The 23429-nt window shown below is 28.7% G+C and overlaps 2 protein-coding genes across 3 annotated transcripts in view; both read left to right on the plus strand.

Moving 5' to 3' along the window:
• Positions 1 to 22558, plus strand: part of LOC132936181 (glycine receptor subunit alpha-2-like) — a 51548-nt gene extending 28990 nt beyond the window's left edge. For both annotated transcript variants that reach the window (XM_061002872.1, XM_061002873.1), the window contains 10 exons: positions 1007 to 1095; positions 1447 to 1609; positions 1675 to 1757; positions 4237 to 4380; positions 4460 to 4542; positions 4604 to 4738; positions 5622 to 5722; positions 6889 to 7049; positions 14476 to 14584; positions 17408 to 22558. In XM_061002872.1, the coding sequence (XP_060858855.1) occupies positions 1022 to 1095; positions 1447 to 1609; positions 1675 to 1757; positions 4237 to 4380; positions 4460 to 4542; positions 4604 to 4738; positions 5622 to 5722; positions 6889 to 7049; positions 14476 to 14584; positions 17408 to 17620 (1266 nt within the window). In that variant the 5' untranslated portion in view covers positions 1007 to 1021 and the 3' untranslated portion in view covers positions 17621 to 22558. The remainder of the gene's footprint in view (positions 1 to 1006; positions 1096 to 1446; positions 1610 to 1674; positions 1758 to 4236; positions 4381 to 4459; positions 4543 to 4603; positions 4739 to 5621; positions 5723 to 6888; positions 7050 to 14475; positions 14585 to 17407) is intronic.
• Positions 7551 to 12153, plus strand: LOC132935681 (uncharacterized). The gene is made up of 5 exons (XM_061002298.1): positions 7551 to 8008; positions 8272 to 8336; positions 8401 to 8502; positions 9238 to 11387; positions 11691 to 12153. The coding sequence occupies exons 1-5, from the start codon at positions 7883 to 7885 to the stop codon at positions 11831 to 11833; spliced, it is 2586 nt and encodes an 861-aa protein (XP_060858281.1). The 5' UTR covers positions 7551 to 7882; the 3' UTR covers positions 11834 to 12153.
• Positions 22559 to 23429: the final 871 nt, after the last annotated feature.

Below are 23429 nucleotides of genomic sequence, written 5' to 3' on the forward strand. Positions count from 1 at the left end.
CCATAGTTTTTTCATAATATTTTAAATATTTATATATTTTTATTTTGTGAAACATGATAAAGAATATTATAATACATTTTGTATTATATTTTTGAGATATTTTATTCACAAACAAACATTTTACTACATTAAAATCGACATAAAATATCTATTAAAAGTACAAAAAGAAGTAAATATGTTAATATAATAATACTATATAGGTGCCATGCAAATGTAGTGACCCTTTAAATTTCTATGTAGATCTTCATTTTTATTTACTACACACGATAACATCTTCAAAATAATATTATGACTCTTTTAATTTGATACCAAAATATTTTCTAGGTTAAAAACCTATGTACTTAATATAAGGTTCTTCATAAGTAGTTCATATACCAAATAAAATAAATAAATATATCAAAAATACATGGCAAAAATATTATATTATAAATATCAAAGTTTAGAATTTTTACATAATTCATCAAAATCACGAAAATTGCAAATTATTTTGTAGTTAAAAATTCATACCTAAGGTTGGAAAATTAATACAAGGTTCCTTATAACATTTAGTTTTTGAAATTAATAAAAAAAAGTTGATTGTAATTCAACACATATTTAATATAAGCGTCTGAAGTTTAAAATTTAAATTTTTATGAAATTTGCTAAGTACTTATTCACGCGTAATATAACGACCGTTTAACAAACAATTTTAATTTTGAACTTCAAGTTATCAGCCATGTATTTTTAATTTTTAAAATTGTATTTTAAGAATTAAGAGACACTTATAAAAAACTTTATGGGTAGTACAATTTCAACCTATTTAACATAGAATCATCAATTGTATCAACATAAATCATAAAAAACATAGTTTCTTCTTTCTTATGTCTATATTACATAGCTTGAAAAGTTTAAAATTTTTTTTATACATTCATAAATATTAAAATTTTAGGTATTTATGGTATGCAGTAATACCAGAAATAATATAATTTAATTGAAATATGAATACTTATATATTTTCATATTTTAGGTGTACAATTTAGTTATGAAGAATTGGAATACAAATAAAATATCCAGTGCTATTATAACTAAACTTCTAATTTTCCTTTATGTTATCAAGTAAGTAATAACACTAATAATTTTATAATATCGTTTTATAATCTTAGGGTGCTCAAATTTTCAAAATAAAAGTACAAGAAAAATGATGACCATTTTCTATGCATTTATATTGATCCGAGAAAAAGAAAAATTTTACAATTACATACTTATCCATCTTAAATCTTAACAAAAAAACTACTTAGAAATTAAAACAAATTTTTTTTTTGCTGACATATTTTAACTATTCTTTAATTTTATATATTCTATAAAAAATATTTCACCTTTAGAGTGTTTAAACTTAAACACCAACTCAATCCTATATTTTTTAAATACTCAATTCATGTGTAGTTAATTTTTCGTTTTCTTTTAAAGCTCTCAATTTAGGTATTCAAAATGCTTGGAATTCAGAGATATTCTGCCAGAGGATGCAAAGCAATATGATAAAATGAGACCACCCAAAATAGATGGCACAGCAACAAAAGTTCATTTTCATGTTACGGTGATGGGCTTAGATTCAATCGATGAAAATGCAATGGTAACTTAGATTGTATTTCAATTAAAAACTATTTTACATTTAAATGTTTCGTTTTTTTCCATAAGACATACGCTGCTGATATTTTTTTTGCTCAAACATGGAAGGATCATAGGCTTCGCTTACCGGAAAATATGACTTCCGAATATAGGTTAGTGTATATACAAATATACTATGCATTTCTTCATTTTATATTGAACCAATCTAAAATTCTTAAAGGACGACACAACTGAAAAATTTTTTTTTTTTTATATTTTTGTGAAATATAACTAAATAATAAAATTGGCTCCACTAAAAATTGTTAGCGTCCAATATTTAGCCAGTTACGGGTATTTGAAAAATACGCGTGACGTCATAATTTCGCCGCCGCCGTTTACTCTGTACACAGTTTTAAGGGAATATTACAAGTCTCGCTGTTTAAACGCGTATAACTCGGCTAATAATAAATTTATTGATTTAGACCCTTATAATAATTTGAAGCTTTAGAACTAAATTTTTAATTTAATATTATTTTCTTGTAAAATTATTAAACGGTTTATTTATAAACGAATGATAAACTTTCTTAGCAATATTTTTGTATTATTAGATTTATTCATTTCTTTAATTACGTACGCCGTTCGTATTCAATATATGAATAATATTATTGTGGTGGTTTATTAGTGTGTATATATGTACAATAAAATATGTTTGAAAATTATTTTTAGACGAATGATTAGTTAATAACATTACTTTATATGTATTGTATTTACATCAGTAGGTATTATTATTATTAGCTATCAGTAGGACAAGCAGTCGCCAGTCGTCACAAGCACAAGCACAGTACACGCATACAACCTGTATATTTTTTTACTCTAGGTAATATTAAAGTTTTTTTAGTGCTATCAAACTAATTTGTGACATGGCATTACAACCATATAGTTTTGAGCCAACAATCAACGATATTGACAGTAATTTCAATCCGATGCATTTTGCTAACGAAATTTTAAATACAAATTTGTGTATCGAAAACAGATCTATTAAACCAGTGAACGAATGGTGTTTATGTGAGAAGTGTTTAAATTTAAGTACTGATCGCGAGTGCGTTTGTTGTATTGAATTTGAAAATTTACAAAAACTTTGTCTAGATAAAAAATGCATTACATTAAATAAATCATTTTCTAAAATTATATTGGATGAAGAAATTTTAAATATTACACGGCAGCAAATGATCGTTAAGACTAAAAATCGAAAGAAACGTAACAACTTACGTATACTGGATAACAAAACATGGAGATTCATCTGTTATAAACAATTTACTCACTGGGTAAATTCGTGGTCCAAACTTGGTAAAGGTTGGTAACTCTAAATTCATAAACCTATATTAAACAAACTAGATACATAGGTATATATATTTATGAATATTATGGAAAAAAATATTATAGATATACCTAATAAATAAATTGTTACCTGTAAACCTGAATACTTAATTGTATTGTATTATTTAAAAAAACATATTGGCTTTTTTTATTTATAATATAAATAAAAAATATTGCTACCTATGTACCTAAAATAAATAGAAAACAAGTTTTTAATAAATATTGTTTTGTAAAATGTTATAATTATTTGTAGGTGTACGAGTGATAATACCATCATGTGTCGTGCACAAAATCAGGGAAACTTATCCAGAAAGCAATGGAAATTACATAGGATTCAAAGATTCTAATGTTCTACCATCATAAACCATTTTCTATATTAATGAACAATATAATTTTAATTATATAACTGTTTTACAACTTTTAATTATTTTTGACAATTTAGATTTAAATTTGTAAAACTACTGTTTCCAGGTACAAATACTATAATTTGTAAAAAAAAAATATAATATTAACAATACATTTAAACGACTGAGGCCTAGACGACTAGACAGTATTATTTATATTGATTATTAGTTTTTATTTTGATACACCACTGGGCAAATATTGTTATTTATATTTCGAAAACACAACATTATACTAAGTTAAACAATACTGTAAATATTATCTACAAACATGTATAAATAATAAATATAGTTACATTTACACAATAATAATACGGTGCACAACAGTCCTAAAATAGTCTACAGTCGTATAAATAAATGTTTGTTTAATTTTTAATTGAATCATATGATGAACTTATTATTGTAAAAAACATGCAATAAAAGAAAAATTTGTGAACTTTAAATTATTATAAAGGTCTACATCAATAAATTGAGTATTAGCCGACTTATAAGAGATTAAACAGCGAAAGTTGTATTACTCCCGTAAAATCGTATACATAGTAATCGGCGGCGGCGAAATTATGACGTCACACGTATTTTTCAAATGACTGCCGCAGGCTAAATAATAGTTGTAAATATATTTTAATGGTATCTCTGTTTTTATTTCACTTAATACTATATTTTAAAATAGACTTATTTTTTTGAGTGTTATAGTCCTTTAATTTTTGTCCAAGTTATTGTAGTTGTACAAGGTTGGTACCTATAGGTGCTATAAAAGTTTAAACGCCATATTAAATATAGCACTAAATATTAAATTGTACAGTAAATACTAAAATAAGTAATAACTATATATAATAAATGTAATATACCTATGTCTGATAAATCTCAATTTCAGATTATTAGAAGTCGATTGGTTAAAAAATATTTGGAGACCGGATTCGTTTTTTAAAAATGCCAAAGCCGTTACATTTCAAACGATGACAATTCCAAATCATTACATGTGGCTTTATAAAGACAAAACTATTCTCTACATGGTCAAGTACGATTTTATCAACATGAATAATTATTTTCGTTATTAAGCCAATTCAGTATTCATCAAAGTGATTTTTTGTTTTTAGATTAACGTTAACATTATCGTGTGCAATGAACTTCATGATATATCCACATGATACACAAGAATGCAAACTTCAAATGGAAAGCTGTAAGAAAAAAAAGTTGTTTAATACTACAATGAACTTGAATTATTATACGATTTATTTCAGTGTCTCATACTACTGATGATATGATATTTCAATGGGATCCAGAGGTACCGTTGGTTGTTGATGAAAACATTGAACTGCCTCAATTACAGTTAGTCAAGAATCAAACTGCTGATTGCACTCAGGTTTATTCCACTGGTATACATTTTAATTTGCTCTTAATAGTCGTTAATGTTTATACATTTATTATACCTAAATATTATCTAGATTGGGTAAAATACTGCACTATGTATCATAGCCAGTCGTGGCATACACACACCCGGGGATTTTGCGTGTTTGTCCCTTACCCGTAGCTATTTTTCACTATATAAAAACGTAACATTTGTATATATAAGTATTAAGTATATTATGTAAAAATATATATTATATAAATTAATCCCCTCCCCCCAACTGTAAATTTCTGTGTATTTCATAGACCCCAGTCGGGGCCGTAGTACGTTTTTAAACATTGGATAAACAGGAGGAAGCCAGCTAGGAAAGGAAGGCATTATTGGCATTAATGTACTTTTTTTGATATAGGAAATGTCTGATACTTCCCATTTTATTTTTTAAGATTCTGATAGGCACATATATGGAAATGTTTTTTTTAGTTTTTTTAGAAAATAATTTTTAGGTTGGAACTCGTAATATTTTCAATTATTTTTGTGTTACAATGATATGAGCTTTAAATATTTTTTCAATAATAAATCCATGTAGCTTAAGTTTTAGGTATACAATAATATATAGATTGAATATCAAACATAAATAATATTTCTAGGTTCCTTCAAATATGTTTGTTATAATTTTCTTGTTCCTTGGTTGGTAAATTATATTTTGTTAACTAACTTGTTGTATATTATCATAACCATAATTAAAATTTGTTATTAATTCTGTGTGGTAGGTATGTTTATAGATAAGTAGTAAGTTACTACTATATTTGGCTAACCAATTAATATATTTTATTGTTTAAAAGCTTAAATTAGTTGGAACTTGTAACTAAAATATGTCGTTAATAAACTAATGTACCTACCTAATTTTTCAGGAAATTTTACATGTCTTGAAGTTATTTTTGTTCTTAAACGAAGACTTGGATACTATCTGTTTCACACTTATATTCCTACATGTCTTATCGTCATAATGTCTGTAAGTAAATAATAATAATCATATCATAATATGGCATATTCTAATAAAAATTATATACCTACCAGCTAATAAGTAATATCTAAAAACAAGTACAAGTAATATCTTTATAGTCTATACCTAGCAAACAACTCATAACGTAAATTCTTTAGACATAATATTACCCAAAATGTATTACAAAATAAAAAAAATGTACAGACTACTTAGAGTGGTTCGGAGTTATATATGGGTCTTTTATTTCCGGCTGTTTTATTTTTTCGAAATTTGACTGCAAACTTGAAATTATTATCATTTACCAGTTACTAAGTGTATCATTAATATTATTATAATATACTTGTAATGACAAGTGATAACTTCAGTACTTCACCCAAAACACGAAGACTCCCGGGTTTAATGCCTAGCGGCTACAACCGCGGACCTCACATTAGCGCTGTGCGCTAGTCGAGAGCCGCGGAGGTTCACGGTCGGCGTACGGTGGCGTTGCCACCAACCACCGCCCGCGCGTCGTCTATGGACCACGAGCACCGGGCGCACACCCGTTCCCGCTGAAGTCGGGAGAGAGTGCGGCCGTACCGTTGGCTGAGGCGTGCACGTACCCTTCGCCACCCAGGTAGGGTCGCAAGCTATCCTCATTGCTTCCCGTTTTTGGTTACAGGCAACCTCCAGTGCATATAGCCCCACTGGTATGCTGGGTGAGCGCTAAGGAGGTACTCACTCGGCAGCCTTCCCCTAGACCGAGCTTGGTCTTTTACCACATAGTTAGCTCCCACTAACAGCCACTCCGAAACCAATCCGCCGTCGACCGCGCTACGACCAGGCCGTAGCGCGACCGCCGTGTGAGGGCACGTTGTCAATTGCTCGACTCCGCGGGGCTCCCCCACATCCCGAAGTACCATTCTCGCCCCCGTTAGGATGGCCCATCATTGGTTGGATGGTTGGACCGAGCTTCGTCGGCTTTTGAAGCCTCTGCTGTGATCCTACCGAGATTTTGGGCCGTGTACCGCGGGCTCACGGTTGGCCCTTTCACCCAAAACAGTTGTTCATTAATTAGGTTAGGTAGGTAGATATCTACCTTTTATGGTCAGCTAATGACTACCTATATGTTTGTAGATAAATATTATTATTGTTTAAAATTATACAAAACCACAGCCAGCTTAAAACTTTTTTAGTGGGTTTCGTTTTGGATTAAACCTGAAGCTGCTCCAGCCCGTGTGACATTGGGTGTTACGTCTCTATTGACGTTGTCTACACAACACGCTAAATCTCAAGCAGCGCTGCCTCCCGTTTCATATCTAAAAGCAGTCGATACATTTATGTCAGCGTGTACAGTGTAAGTATATATTAGGTATATATTTATATCGTTTCTGAACAAACCTAATTAACAATAATAATTATGTTTTAGAGTGGGAGATTTTTTTACTAAATTACAATTTAAACTTTAGTTAAGGCTGCTCTAAACGATTGGATTTTTCATTCATTTAGACCAATAAGCTGGCGAAAAATACACATACTTCTAGTAGTCAAATTTTAATTTTGAATACTTATTTGAATTCGTTAGCCTCTTTTCTATGATCTGTAGGAAAAACTTTTTCATCTTTTTGTCTTGTTAGCACTTAAAAGTGCAAGTTAAATTTGAGAAATCAAGCAGTCATTTGGAACCGTTATATATGTAAATTATCCAAAATATTCAAAATCGGTTTCCTACAAATCATAGAAAAGAGGCTGACGAATTCAAATAATTTTTCAAAATTGAAATTAGACTATTAGAAGTATGTGTATTTTTCGCCAGCTTATTATTATTAGTATTTTCACTGTTGCGAGTGTGCAAAAATCGAGTGTGATTACGTTGACTTGTGCATGCGCGTACGTGTGCTATTGAACCGTGTGCCCGCAGCCGGGCGATATAAAATCTATTGTTATCGAGTTTGAATTTCTTCGAAATTAAATTGATATATTTTACTTATTATATTATTAATAATACCATTGATTAAAATACTTTAGTAGTAATAATAATAGGTACTACTAATAATAATACTATAATATTTATAATCAATGAAAATAGTAAGTTGTTACCACTAGTTTGTATTTAGTGACGTCGTGTTTCACTACATTTAACGTTTGTGTTCATTTTATGCATTTGCAAATAATAATACATTTATAAAAATGAGTGATTGGCGATTCAGTAAAAAAACTCGTGCAAAATTATCTGCGCCACGGAAAAAATCAAGGCATAATTTGAAAAATCTGCATTCCAAAATTACTAAAACCTTAGAGAACAACGATATTCAGGTATCTATGTGTTTATTTTGTATAATAAATTAAAATAATACCTTGTAATGTTATAGATATAAATAACTAGAGGCAGATTTTTTTACCATTATTTGGCATAGGCATTTATATATTTACATTTATTTACAATTTTCAACATATTTTAAAATAGGCCATACGCTGTAAAAAATAAGTGTTATAATAAATTTTCCGCCCTAGGTAGCTTCCTACAATGCCTAATGGTAAATTCGTCACTGATTATTATTCATTGATTTTTGTAATAGATTTTGGATCATTCTAATAATTCAAATGAAAATAATGATGAAAACATTGATTTGTCTGATAGCAGGTAATTTCTATTTTATTGTTCTATTATAATTATTAATTTTTAATTTTCTATTATTTTTTAAAAGAAATACAAACGATGCCACAATGACGCATACTATAAATAATAACATATTTCAATCCACATACAGATTAGTAGTATCAGACAGACATAAAATAAACGCAGAAGAGTAAGTGATTAATGTTTTTATTAGTATAACTACAATATACATTATAGGTGCAATGTGTTAAGTTTTTATAAATTGGTTTCTTTGTGAATTAAGTAATTTATATATTATAACCTATTTACGTGGAACCTTCTTTTCAATTTTCGATCCTTAGCTATAAAAGTTGAACATTTTATACATTTTTAACTAAAAAATAGTTTTAAATTTAGTCAAGCCGAAGTGCCTTCGCTGGTTGGTTCTTCGCTCAAGATATTCAAGATCATAAATTATAACTAAAAAATAACCATCACTTATGCTTATTGTACTTTTTTTTTTATGTACAGATTGTACAGTTTCTAGATAAAAAATTAAAAAAAAAATTTAGTCAAAAATTTAAGTTTAAATGCTTGTAAAACAAAAATTTGCCTATGTATTTTAATATTTTTCAACTACTATTGTAACAATATATCAGGAGCCTTGTATTAAATTTTCAAGATTTTCGGCCCATTAAATAACATTTTATTGATGTTTATAGAAAAAAAAAACTAAAAATATTGAAATATGAAACTGTCCGTAAACAGCTCAAAATAATTTGCAAATTTTTGTCATTTTTACGTATTTTGTCAATATTTGAATTTATATGCTTATAAAAAAATTATGACTATGGATTTTAAATATTTTTAAAATATCATTGTAACAATATATTAGGAGGTTTTTATTCAATTTTCAAGCTTTTTTACCCATATTTTTTTTTATTAGATATATATTACAAGGCAGAAGGATGGTTGATATAGCATTTTTATTCAAGGCAATTCAAAGTATTCGACACAATACGTTTGACTGTACATTTTCTGACTTAAAAATTATAAAAGAAAAAAAAAATGGATTTTTTAGCACATTTGTTTTTAAATGTAAAATATGTGGTACGATAGAAAATATTTATTCAGAAGATCCTGAACGAAAAGGTTTCAGTATAAATACAGCAGTTACATCTGCCATATTAAACACGGGACAAGGATATTCCCAATTGGAAGAGTTCTGTGGTATACTTGATATGTATTGCATGTCACTTCCTACTTATCAAAATATTCACGAACAAGTTAGTCAAAGTATATTTAGTGTAAGTTTGGATGAGATGATAAAAGCGGGACAAGAGGAATCAAAAATTGCAATTGAAAACGGAGACGTAGATGAACAAGGACGTCCCTTGATAACCGTGATTGCAGATGGGGCATGGTCAAAAAGATCATATAAAAGCAATTATAATGCTTTATCTGGTGTCGCTTCCATATTTGGATGGAATACAAAAAAATGTTTATTTGTTGGCGTTAAAAATAAATATTGCATTATTTGTCATCGAGCTTCCCAACAAAATGAACCAACCAGATCTCACGTGTGTTATAAGAATTGGGATAGTACCTCTACTTCTATGGAATCAAGTATAATAGTTGAAGGATTCAAAGAGAGTATTCCAATGCATAACCTTATTTATGATAAGTTAATCGGAGACGGTGATAGTAGTGTGATGAAGAACTTGAGTTTAACTAAACCATATGGACCGGATTTGAATATAAAGAAAATAGAGTGTACAAATCATTTGCTTAGGAACTATATAAACAGACTACGTGAAACAGCTAGTCGACGCAAGTGTACAAATGGGAATATTGTTCCAGGTGTTCAAAGAACTTTTTTAAAAAATAATGTACTCCGTCTTCGATATGCTGTTACTGAAGCCATAAAGTTTCGTAGTAATATGAAAATAAATGCTACAGAAAAAGTAAAACTACTTAAGTCGGATATTTTGAATGGACCTTATCATGTATTTGGATACCATACACATTGTGATCAGTATTTTTGTGATAGCCTAAAAGACGGTGAAAATAATTTAGTGCCCGATTTAGAAAAATCCGGTCTTTGGAATGACATTTTAGCTGCAAGAAATTTATTAGCACACCATTCTTCAAGTTTAATTCACAATGTTAATAATAACTGTGTCGAAAATTATAATAGTGTAGTCGCCAAATACGTAGGTGGAAAGCGTATTAATTTTTCTTTAAAAGGGTCTTACCAAACACGATGTCATATTGCTCTAACGTCCTTAAATGCAGGTCCGTCGCATATAAGTGTACTACACAAAAAAATTACAAAGGCAAGTCCAGGTGTATTTACTAAACGTTTTATAGAACAACGTTCGAACAAAAATAAAAATAAATTAAAAAGACGACAACTATTTGGAAATTCCAAGTCTACTAAAAAAGTTTATAATGGCCCAGACCGAGACTATGGATGTATTCAAGAAGAACCTCAAATATTGGATATGGATCCAAAAGAATTTAATATTAAAAAAATAAAATTTTTAGAGCGTGTATCAAAGACTAATGAAGAAATTAAAACATTAGAAGAGTCAACGAAAAATCAGTCTGAAAGCGAACTATGGAAAGTAGAGAGAAGTATACGACTGACAGCCTCAAATTTTGGAAAGGTTTGTAAACTACGATTAACAACGTCAAGGAAAAATACTGTTAAAAGTATATTATATAATACATTTTCCGGTAATTTATCGACAAACTATGGCATCGAAAATGAACCTATAGCAAGAATTTCCTTCGAAAAAGTGATCAACTTAAAAATTAAACCGGCTGGTTTATTTGTTGATAAAACATATCATTTTTTGGCTGCAAGTCCTGACGGGCTAATCGAAGACGATGGTATCATAGAAATTAAATGTCCATACACTATTAAAGATCTCACACCTGAAGATGCTATCCAAAATGGAAAATTGAAATTTGCGACAGTCATCGATGGAAAATTAAATTTAAAAACAAATGATAATTACTATTATCAAATACAAGGACAACTACACATAACACAAAGAGCTTACTGTTATTTCGTCGTGTGGTCATCCAAAGGTACGTAAATTATACTTATATAGTTTTATAGGTATCCTGTCAAAATGTCATGGTAAAAATATCGTGGAATAACTTGCGATACCAAGTAAAATAATATTTTGTACTAAGTATTCTAAATAAGCTAATAACTACGTGAAAAATGTACAGCTTCAGTAGTTATTCTTTTTTTATTTACAATTTACAACATAATTCTTACATTATTGCCACCACATTTTGACGAGGATCCGGTGTTATACACATACATTTTACAATATTACTTGATTCACTAAATATTTCATATATCGTTCTCATTTACGTTTTCAGGTATGTTGTACCAAAAGATTGTACGAGATGACGTTTTTTTCGAACTACGAATGCAGCAACAGTTGATTTCATTTTACCATGACCATTTGTTACATGAAATATTAGATTCCCGTTTTAATCGTGGTTTACCCATTAGAGATTAATTTTTAGCTTTTTTCGTAGTTATAATGTAATATATTTAATTAAAATAACGACTTCAATATTATTATGTATTATTAAGTATTTGATAAAAAATAAATTATATTAAATGTAAAAAATTTTAAAATGTTTAAATACTACCTATTCCTATTTCTTATACTATATATTATATTATTGTAATGTATTAAAACTAAATCCAAGTGGCAAGTACAGTCATAAATCATAATTAACCCTAATATAAATTATTATCGGTAAATATTGTAATTATAAAAACATTAAAATCCCCACAATGGTTTTACGATAAAGACGCGATAGCGACCGCGGACCCAACTCGCAAATACGCCCGCAGTATCAGTACTACCTGTATGATAGGGCGGAAGGTGGTGGTACATATATAGTACCGCACTCACACTAATAATCATTTACGACTAACACAAAGATTACGGGCGGCGACGACAAGATAAGAAATTGCCTAAATTGTTCCCCTTAAATAATAGCCACTAAGACCCGCCTTAATTGAGTAGTAACTGGTATCTACTTAAAATTAATGTGGAAATTATAGAAAATAAGCACTCTTAAAAATATTTAAGACACCAAAATAATAATGTCCTATAATATTATATTTTTGTATAGATGTAATTGCATATTTATTTGTATATTTATATTTAATGCTTGATTGATTTCAATAAATAACTAAATTAATAAATTAAATGAATAGTTATAAAGAGAAATATTCGATTAAGAACAGAATATAATTATCATCGTCTAATAAGATGTCGGCAGATGGACAGCAAGTTGTAAGTTTCTATAGTGAATAATTATGATTTATGATAGATATAGGTCATATTATAAATGTTTATAAAAATTAAAAAATACATAATAATAATTCATATTAATTTAATGATTTTATTATAATTTATAGTTTTGTATAACAAAATTAGTTTAATACCAAGTAGGTACTAGGGAATCTTCGATGCTATTATTTTTCAAACTGAATACAGCTGCAATTATATTTCTATGTTTGTAGTTAAACTAAATAACTCACCTGCCGTTTTTAATTAAATAGATTCAATAATTAACATTTAAAAATAATGTTTTGCTATAATAGAATATATTCTGAATATTATATAAGTGCAATATATCTACAAACGCATATAGTTTAAGAATTATCTATTTCAAATAAAAATGTTTTAATTACTACCTACTTCGTAATAAATAATGAGATACTGACGAAATCAGTAATTTTTTTTTTAAAAATCTTAAATGTGCTTAAATAGATCATCATCTAAAACAATAGATGTAAAAAATATCATTATATGTCTAGGCGAAGGCGAAGGTACTTATTATAGAGTTTTCCTAATTCAATGTGAAGCTTCGTGTTTGAAAAAAAAATTAAGTTCCTAGCGATATACTTAATATGTACCTACCTAGTAAGTAAATAAGTAATAACTATCGTATTCAAGCATATGATAAGGGACAAAACCAAAAGTATAGTACCTAATACATACAGAAAACCGTATAGAGCTATGTATTTTTGTTCCATGTACTGCTCATAGTCTTAATCTGCTTCTTGGAGATATCAATATATCATATTATTTGGAATTTCCCATGACGACTGCTTTGACTTTTTTTTATGTTATTTTAAACTCCAAAGACAACAACTTTTTTCTGCCTTTACAAAAAGTTGGACAATTCTTCAAAAACTCATTCATTTTGAATCAAATAATATATTTTTTTTTTATTTAAAATACAATCTATACAACAGTTTGGTACAATAAGTAATTTAGATAAAGTATTTACATGTCGAGAATAACAGATGGGGGAGGGCACTCAGTAGTGCCACCCGACAGATTAAATTAGAAGGTCTCTAGGCCAGGAGCGTTTTAAACGTCTCTGGGGGTTATCAGGGATTGTTAGAGAAGATATGCGTTTTATTAATGGATTGTAGTGTTGGATTAACTTGGAATGAAAATCAAGATAAACTTGTAAATAAATATTTGTCAGGATTCATAGTTATTTTTAATCTGGTCATCAGAAATCCTAAAGACGTCCAAGGGGCAAGAGCGTATCCTTGTCTCTGGGTAATGCTAATAATGAACATGGATGCACATTGCACACATGGGCTATGGAATAATTATTTTTATACAATGTTACAGACACAGATCTCATACAGATACAGAATTCGCTACAGATGCACTCGGATTATTATAAAGAGGACATTTCGGGATGTATCTCGAGACATCCACGAATTTTACGCATTAGAGCAAAGGAAAAACGAAGCTATTCCATCTTAAAACTTATTTATATTTCATATAAACGTTAGTTTTTGGGTAGAATATGGTATCCAATAAAACACCTAAACGAATGAATAATTAATACGACTTATTTAATAATAATGTAGTCTATCAAAAAATATCATTAACTATGTACTTACTAGGTGGGCACATATTAGATAATTGCATACATATTTATTATCCCTGGACTCTAAAGTAATTTAAAGTTGTTAAACTGTAGATATACATACAATTTTATATTTATATTACTCTGTATAAATTATGTACCTATGAAATATATAAAAAATAAATTATAAATATAATATTATTATTGTGTGTAAACTAACAAAATATGTAACTGATATATGTTTTAGTTTCGTATTTATGGCTCTCATGGAATATTGCTTGGTGAACATAGTGCTTGGTGATTCCGACATGCCACCAAAACCATTAAATAAAAAATCGTTTAATTTCAGCTTCAGGGTAATTATAATTTTTAATTTTAGTAATATTAAATAATAAAAAATAGTTTATTATTTGTAAATATTTAAAATCCTTTGATGGGATTCCACCTTAGCTACCGTTTTTTCGAGCAAAATAGACCTATATGCGTTTCATCATACTGACTTGTCTCGCTCTGACAATAGTTTTTAAAGCATATTTGAACTTATAATGAAGTCTTTTTTGAACCCTTCGAGTCAAATTATAAACAAATATTGAAATTTTATTTTTTCCACTGATATTTTTAAAAATACGAGATTTTTTTTTTTTAAGTATAATAAATTAAAAATGTGACTGGAATAATTCAAAATAGACTTCATAATAAATTAAATTATATTTTCAAAATTATTTTTGGAATACAACTTAAGTCAGTACAATGGAACGCGTACAGGTGTATTTTTCTCCAGAAAACGGTTGTGTGTAACACCTTAAGTAGACCTATATAACCTAACCGTTTTGAGCTGATTGTATATTAAATGAGTAGGTAGTTAAAATTATAATAAGTTATCATCATATAAATCCATATTAACAATCCACTTTAAAAATAAAACGACAATTATGATTAAAGGAAAATTTGAAACAGGTATCAACCTACAACCATAGAACAAAAAAACTCAACTACATGGTTAATGAATTTTACGATTAGACTTCCCTAACCTAAAAAAGCGCTCAGAATATGAGAAACTATGGAAATTGATTTTCCAAATAAGTGTTTTCCAAGTATTTTCTACGAGTTCTATGAATATATTATGACTTACCGTCATTATTTATATTTCGCTTTTTTACTTTTAACGACAACATATTATTATACCCACTACAACAGCTCTCCTACATTTCCACATGCTTCAAATATACTCTATTCATGATATCTTCTAAAGTTAAAAAAAGAAGAAAACTACACGTCTATAAATTATATGAGAACGGATTATGCCCCGTCCATAGTTTACATAATATAGGAAAAAATCAAAATATATGAATAATAATGTAGTACCTACCTATACGATATTAAAAATTTATTTGCCAACGCAAATACAAGTAATGACGTGGCTATCGAATTATTGTAAGTATATTAGTATATATAAAGCAGAATAAAGCTGAATCCTAAAGCAGAATAGAGTGGCTTACGCCCGTTTTTATAAAGTGAAAAATAAAATATTATCAATGGTTGTATTATAATCGTTACTAAAACCACAAAAACCATGTTCAAAGCAAAAACAGGGTGATCATTTTAACAGTAAATACTCATTCACTAAAAAAATGTTTAAACAATTTCTGAATGCAACTATAACATTATGAACATGTATAATGTTATCCAATTTCCCATATTTCTTAATCATTACAAATTCTTACAATATTTGTAAATGAAAATGTATATGAAAATGTTCAGTCACTTAATATGTAGCTATCACTAAAAATTAAATATTAAACTTAATAACATGGTTATAACTTTATAAGCTAATTAAAAATTGATATAGGACAAGGAATCATCCGTATATCCCACAATCAAAAACACTTCAACGTTCTATATTTTCAAACCACTCTACATTTGTTCGAGAATAATTTAAAATATAATATAATATAATATTGTTTTGCCGTGTGGGCTGAATATTGTACCACGTACATAATTACGATTTTTTTTATAAATTTAATAAATTGAATTACCATAGAATATTCAATTATTATTATTTATAGCTAACAGATTGTTTGCTAACATCTTAAAGTCAAGTATGAAATCATTTTGCCGACTGTTTATTTTTGTGCTTCTTTTCCTCAGTTTTTTATTATTATTTTTTTTTTGTAGCACTAAAGTATTTTTCCTTTTATAATTACGTCCACTATATTGATAAAAAGAAATGTAAATTCAAATGTAATTAAATTATAAAATAAAATGTATTTGCAGAACATTTTGAACGGATGCGCACTTATGTCTTATGGGGTTAAGTGGTTATAAACTAGAAACTTATATAATAAAGGTAATAATATTTAGTGTACCTACTTATTTATTTATTTATCCATTAGGTCAGTGGTGTATTTGAATGGGGGAAATATGGGCATTTGCCCCCTCTCCCCACCATCACCGAAAGGTTTTGTTTTCACTTACATCATTCATGCACGGTATATATTATATTTATATAAATATACGATATAACTTTTTTAAAAGTCATATTAATTAACTAACTAAACCATTGATATTGATTAATTGCCTTAAAAGGACATTTAGTTCTCAAATTTTTAGTGTAAAAGAAAACAGTGATACCTCGTTCTGTGAGTAGGTACTTAGTACATACTAGTAACTAGAATTAAGTGGTTTTAGAGCGGTGGTTAGGGGTTAGAGAAAAAACACAATATGCAAAATTCAAAGAAAAAAATACTTGAAGAAAACGAGCTGTTCAAAAAAAGTATAAAAATGGTTATTTGAAGTTTAAATTGTAAAATAAATACTTACTACTTAGACACGTCTTGGTAGTTGGTAGGTATTATTGCATTATTGCTTTGTGATTTTATAACAAGTGTCAACACGACGTTAGTCAATTTAATGTACCTATATATCTATCTATAAGTCGTAATATTATGCAACAACCACAACGCCACAACGGAAATGTCGCAATAACACGGTACTAGGTGTCGGGGTTACCGCGGTTAAAATGCTTTAAGTGTAGTGCCTACCTATGGTTATATTTTAAGTTTTAATTACGTATTTTTATACATAGTTGTAAAAAGATAACAAAAATATCGATAGTTTTTTTTTAAAATCAAATTAAAATAATTGCATATTGTTATAATGTTATGTATTTTGGTTTGCAGAGCAACTTGAAGTTAAACGACGGCCACTCGATCCCGCCTCCCCCGCGTCCACCACCAGCAGCGACCGCGGCCGCATTGGCTGCCACGACGGCCCTCGCACAGAGAAACCGCACCCGGGCCATAAACATCGATCGGTTCTCTAGAGTGTTCTTTCCGTTGCTGTTCGCGGTGCTCAACATGACGTACTGGATCATATTCGCTCGGTTTATATAATTCCATCGCGCGGCATGTCACCCCATTGTCACCCCACACACCCGCTAACAATATCCATCGTCAAATTTACAATACAACTTACACCTACTTTCGTTTACTATCGCTACAGCGGTGTTTATGTATCATATACGAAACTATTAGAGACATATAGTTACGTATAGAGAGCCTTTATATACAAGCCTTTATTATCTAGGCTCTCTATTGATACGTATATAGACACATAAATACAGATAAAATACCTATAATAGTACACCTTGTGACCGTAACAGATAAATCTTAATAATAATAATTAATAATGGATGCGATTGTATTTTGTGCCATTTTTAGCTTACTTGTAATATGCGCCACCAATAGGTTAGGTACATTCAAGTACCTATGTAAAATCTGCGCCAAAATATAAAATAACAACTTGTGGCGCCAGTACATCTAAATATTAATAATTTTGGTAATCTGCGCCACGACGGAATACGAAATGGCATATTATGACATTATGTAATCTACGCCACACTTTAAATTGTTGGAATATACCTGATATACATTTATCGAGCTCACATCAGTTATAGAACATAAAATGTAAATAAATATAACATGGAATATTAAAAACATGAGCAATTAGACAATTAATTATAATAATCCTGATTTTTTACATATTTTATCCTTCACTCAAATAATATTAATTTATACACAAAATACGTATGTGTACCTCCAATTATAAATAAATAGCTTAAATTATTTTATTTACATAATTATGAACATTTAAATAACTTTCTAGAAATGAACATAATTGATGAATGATTTAAAATAAATATTAATAAGTAAAAAAAAAATATTATTCATTATTTTAATGTGACGCAAATAAGGAAATTACAATTTTGATGAGGTGTAAAATGGCTCAGATTACAATTTGTATAGATACAAAATTGGGCAGATTACATAATGCCCTTTTATATCAGATCCTATGAGGCACAAATTAACAAAGTTAATTTTTTAGATGTGGTGCAAATCAGATTTTCGTGTAAACTACATAGGTACTACCGTATTATAATGTATTTTACCTATAACGGCTGTAACACCTAAAATACCTGTAGGCAAATCAATCGTTTAAAAGTTATTGGTCGTCGCTGTGTTTAAAATTGAAACGATAATGTTCGAAAATAGAAATAATTTTTATCTGTCAGTTATTCAGTTCTCCGTTAATTTCCCATAGGCGTCAACCATGTAATCTTATTGAACTGAATATCTTGATGGCAGATAATTAAACGGATCAATACCTATTTTTTAAATTTAATAGTAAAGTAAACGTTTCTTTATTTTTAACAGCTGATTAAAAACAATTTCAACACGCATTTGTGCCAATAATAAAATCAATACTTTAAAAAATAAAGATTTAATTTTTTGAAATTCTGTTCAGTCGATCTGAAACCATCAAATAAAATCACGCGTACATCGAAATGTAATACACTGTAATACCGTATCCTACAACGTGTATACTATAAGGTATCTCAAACTGCCAACATAAATGAATACACAATTCTATGTAGGTATATATTTTGATGATAGGCTGATGTCAAAAATATCGTAAATATTCAAAATAAAATACAGTAATACATAGTTTCAAAACTGTTGGTTTATATAGCACCGAGGTGATATTATGTTTTCGTAGAAACTAATCAAACGGGATCATAACAGTTTTGAGAACCGCTATAGTAGGTAGGTATAGTGGTATATACCTACGTATAATATAAGCATATAACTAAAACGAAAAGTTTTCAATAATTTTTTTAACCTGATCGGCAATAATAATTGATCAATCGCATTTTTATAAACCATCAATAGGTAGATAAGATGTATGTTCGTTTATGCGCGCGATACGACGTACTAAAAAATGTATAGTTTTGACGCGCTCTAATATTATAAGAACAAATAATATTACCAGTGAATATTAGCTGCTACTCACCAAATATTACCTACTCACCACTACAGCGGCTTACCTATATACCAGGGATTTAAAAACTTTCTAACGTCACGTGCCAACAATTATTTGATTTTTTTTTTTTGAGCGCAATTCAATTTTGAAAAAAAAATACCTAAATATTATATATAATAATTAAAAAAATAATAATAAATATATTAATATTATCTTATAATAATAAGAAAAACATTTAAATTTAAACGTATTGACTATTAAAGATTTAATAATACAAATAATTAACTATCAACGTGTCCTCAACATTTTTTCGCGTGCCATATATGTGTGTTACGGATTTGTCATCCCTGTTATATACCTATCCACGATCCCGTGGCTTATACCAACCGCAGTTGTATATAGTATTACATATTACGCATTAATATATATATATATATATATATATGTAGGTGCATATTAAGTCACAAATAACTGGAGTGCTTAAGGGTGCTTACAAATTCTACATAATAGCATAGATGTAATAGAATGTATAATAGCATTGAGGAATAGTTACCCACTCTTCATCATATAATATTATATTAAATATACAATATTGTCCTATAAAATGTATTTTTATGTATGCCTACTTCAGTTTACGTCAGAAAAAATATGTGTATGGGGCGATTCTTTTAACAGTATTTACTCACCATATTGAAAAATGTAAGTTACGTGTAATTTTAAAATGTTATATTTCCCTAATTTATTTTTCGTCATCATATTATTATAATGATTCTTGATTATTAAACCACAGTATATAATATATTTTAATATTTTAAATGTCATAGTCAGACAGGGAATAATTTTTTATTAGAAATATTCATGTACAAAATATTAAATAATATTCCAAATAATAATATTATTATGAATACCTATTAAACTAATATATTTATTAAGTACCAATGTTCTTAAGAGGATGCCATATTGCCATGCAATATTCAGTTTTTAAGAGGTTAGATATAGGCAATTTTAAATATATTTAAGTAGTAATTCGAAGTTTGTAGGTAATTTATAAGTGGTCCTATACTCCTACCAGACCTAGTACTGCGTCTGCACCATGCTGTGTCACGCGGGTAATAACCGATAAGTCTGCAGAAGTAGACTATAGTTATAGACAAAATCAAAGTCTCATAATAAAAAGAAAAAAAACTTTTCAGAATAATATGACTGTTATTTTTCGATATCAAGTTTGTGAAAAAAGTTATCAATGTTTGATAAACATAAAAATAATGGATTTTATAACAAAATATTTTACTTTTTGAATTAATATGATCTTATATATTTATGGATAAGTAAAACGGTATTGCACGATCAAAGTTCTTCTCTTTTTATGATGAAAATTTTGTTTTTTCACCACGGCTACCAATAACCCAAGGGTGGTTCTTACCAGCGTGAAATGGTTTTCAACAAACAATTTATGTGCGTGTGGCTTCCAATTGAGAATTTAAAGTGTAGGTAAATGAGCTTGTACCCTACCGCTATGTGTTGCTCAGCACGCTTAAGGCCTTTTATAAGCATGCTTAACACTTGTAGATTGTTTACTATTACACGGTGTCCATTATAAGTATATCACACATTCACACCACTTTCTTATATATTTTATAAAAGTTTGCGCACTCAAGAAATCCAATCCAATATCTTCAGAGTTATATTTATCGTGACTACAGTATGTAGGTACTGTATAGGTATACTGAGAAGTTGGGGGCATCATTCAAATCGACGATATGACTACGATGTTTTGACAGATACTAGATTACGTATACCTAATCGTCAATCGTCAACCGACGGAAATAGTTGTGGACTTACAAAAACTTTTGGTCTCAAATTCCAAGCTGTAGATATCTTAAATTATTAAATTATTTCCAGAAATCTTATGCAGAAATCGTTTGGAAGTAATAAGTCTAACACCCTAAAATTGTCCATCAAATTTTGCTGCTATATAATAGCTTTATACCTAGCCTAAAAACAATAATAATGATTACCATTGTACCTTTAGCATTAATCCGTATATTCAATTCCAGTACATTGGAATTTTTAAAATACTGTTTCCTATTTAGACATATCCACCGTCAATTTTGTTTGGTACAAAATTAATTTTCTATGGATTCAATCCATTATTGGATTGTTCTCCTAAATCCAACCGTGCAATAAATTCCATGATCCTACTAATATTTATTTTGCGCGCAATCTATTGCAGTAAGTATAATAATGTATGTATGTATCTATGGTCCGTGTACAGTATCTAGTAGGTATGGTGGTAACTGGTAAGCCACAAATGCCCAAAATTCACAAATTAATAACATCTAACATCTGCAGTAGGTACATGATACATGACTTGTATAATAATATACATGAATATGATAATATGTTGATCAAACAGAACACATTTTTTGACGATATAATATTTATAGAGACATAATGTTATTATATTATTGTAGTACTTAGATTATATTATATAATAATATATACACTAGGAATAGATGATAATATTATTGAAAATTGGAACACAAGAAATTAAAAATGTATACATTTCATTTAATGATAATAGTTATAATTGAAGGTACTTTATTCGAATGTTCTATTAAAAACTTAAAATGTCCAAATTTCTAAAACTTTAGCAATGTAAAATGTTTTTAAGGTTGTACACAGTTCCATTTTAAATTATGGTTATGGCAATTATGGAAATGTAGAAATGTACGTTATGATGATGAATAAATTATTTATTGTAACTAAAATAAATAGAAATGATTTTTTTTTCTTACAAAAATGTTCATTGTTCATCCTTACGTTTTATTAAATTTAAAAAATAATACATAAGTATACAAATGTACAATACTTCGTTTGAATATTATATTAAATACCTATAATAGATATAAGTATATTTCACTATAAAAATGTTTGTTTAAATAAACATGATTACTTACTTACCTATGTATAATTAAGCATTAAGCAATAAACATGACTTTTAAAATCTTGCTACTGAAATATTATTGGAAATAAAATTGATAAATAAGCAAAAAATTGTACTCGTAAAAATGTATCTACATAACAAACGCTTTCTTCAATAAGATGATACGTACACAGGTAGTTTTTTGGGAGCATACTACTTGCGTCCGAAATTATTATCAGTAGGTGAGTTGCGTCCCGCAAAAAAAAGATTCAAAAAGGTCATAGCGTATTTGCGTCCCGGTATTACAGAGGCTAAAATATATATTTTTTCGTACTACACACTTTATATTAAACTTCAAGCTACCGTGGGGGGCTCCGCCCCCCACACCCCCCAAAAGTGTATCTAATCCATACACATAGATGATAAATCCAACATAGGGTAGTCAATTCTATTTTTATTTATGTACAGAAATACAAAATACAGATTACATCACATCATTTATAAATTTAAAAGTGTATGAGTTTTGAGTTGATTATAGTTTCATCAACCGTTGAAATAGTAGATTTTCCTGATGCCTCTGGAAAAACTCCCCAAAACCATTTTTGTTTGGTTGCATAAGTATGAACCTGAAAATTGTAATAAATAAAATTGATATTTTTTGATTTTTTTACTTATATTTTATTTCATCAGTGATATTATTATATAGGTACCTTATTATGCCTTTTTTTGCCTTTAGCCATTCTAGTACTGCATTATGAGGGTTGAATTCACTCAATGTTGGCATATTTAATTTAATGTAGAGACTATCTTTTATTGTGTCTGGAGATAATTGTGACCGGTCTGCAGTTTTAATAATATTATAATAACTGATTGAGCGCTCAACATCTGCACTGTGAGGTTTCATTGAAAGAACACGGGCCTAAAAATTACAATAACCCAAATTATTAAACTAAAAA

The sequence above is a fragment of the Metopolophium dirhodum genome, chromosome 1, assembly GCF_019925205.1.
Source record: "Metopolophium dirhodum isolate CAU chromosome 1, ASM1992520v1, whole genome shotgun sequence".
Taxonomy (NCBI): Eukaryota; Metazoa; Arthropoda; class Insecta; order Hemiptera; family Aphididae; genus Metopolophium; species Metopolophium dirhodum.

Excerpts from the sequence above, each read along its gene's own strand:
- LOC132935681 (XM_061002298.1), top strand. The coding sequence starts at position 7,883 with ATGAGTGATTGGCGATTCAGTAAAAAAACTCGTGCAAAATTATCTGCG. Across the intron at positions 8,337-8,400 it reads ATTGATTTGTCTGATAGCAG|AAATACAAACGATGCCACAA; the intron begins GTAATTTCTATT and ends ATTTTTTAAAAG. Across the intron at positions 11,388-11,690 it reads CGTCGTGTGGTCATCCAAAG|GTATGTTGTACCAAAAGATT; the intron begins GTACGTAAATTA and ends TTACGTTTTCAG.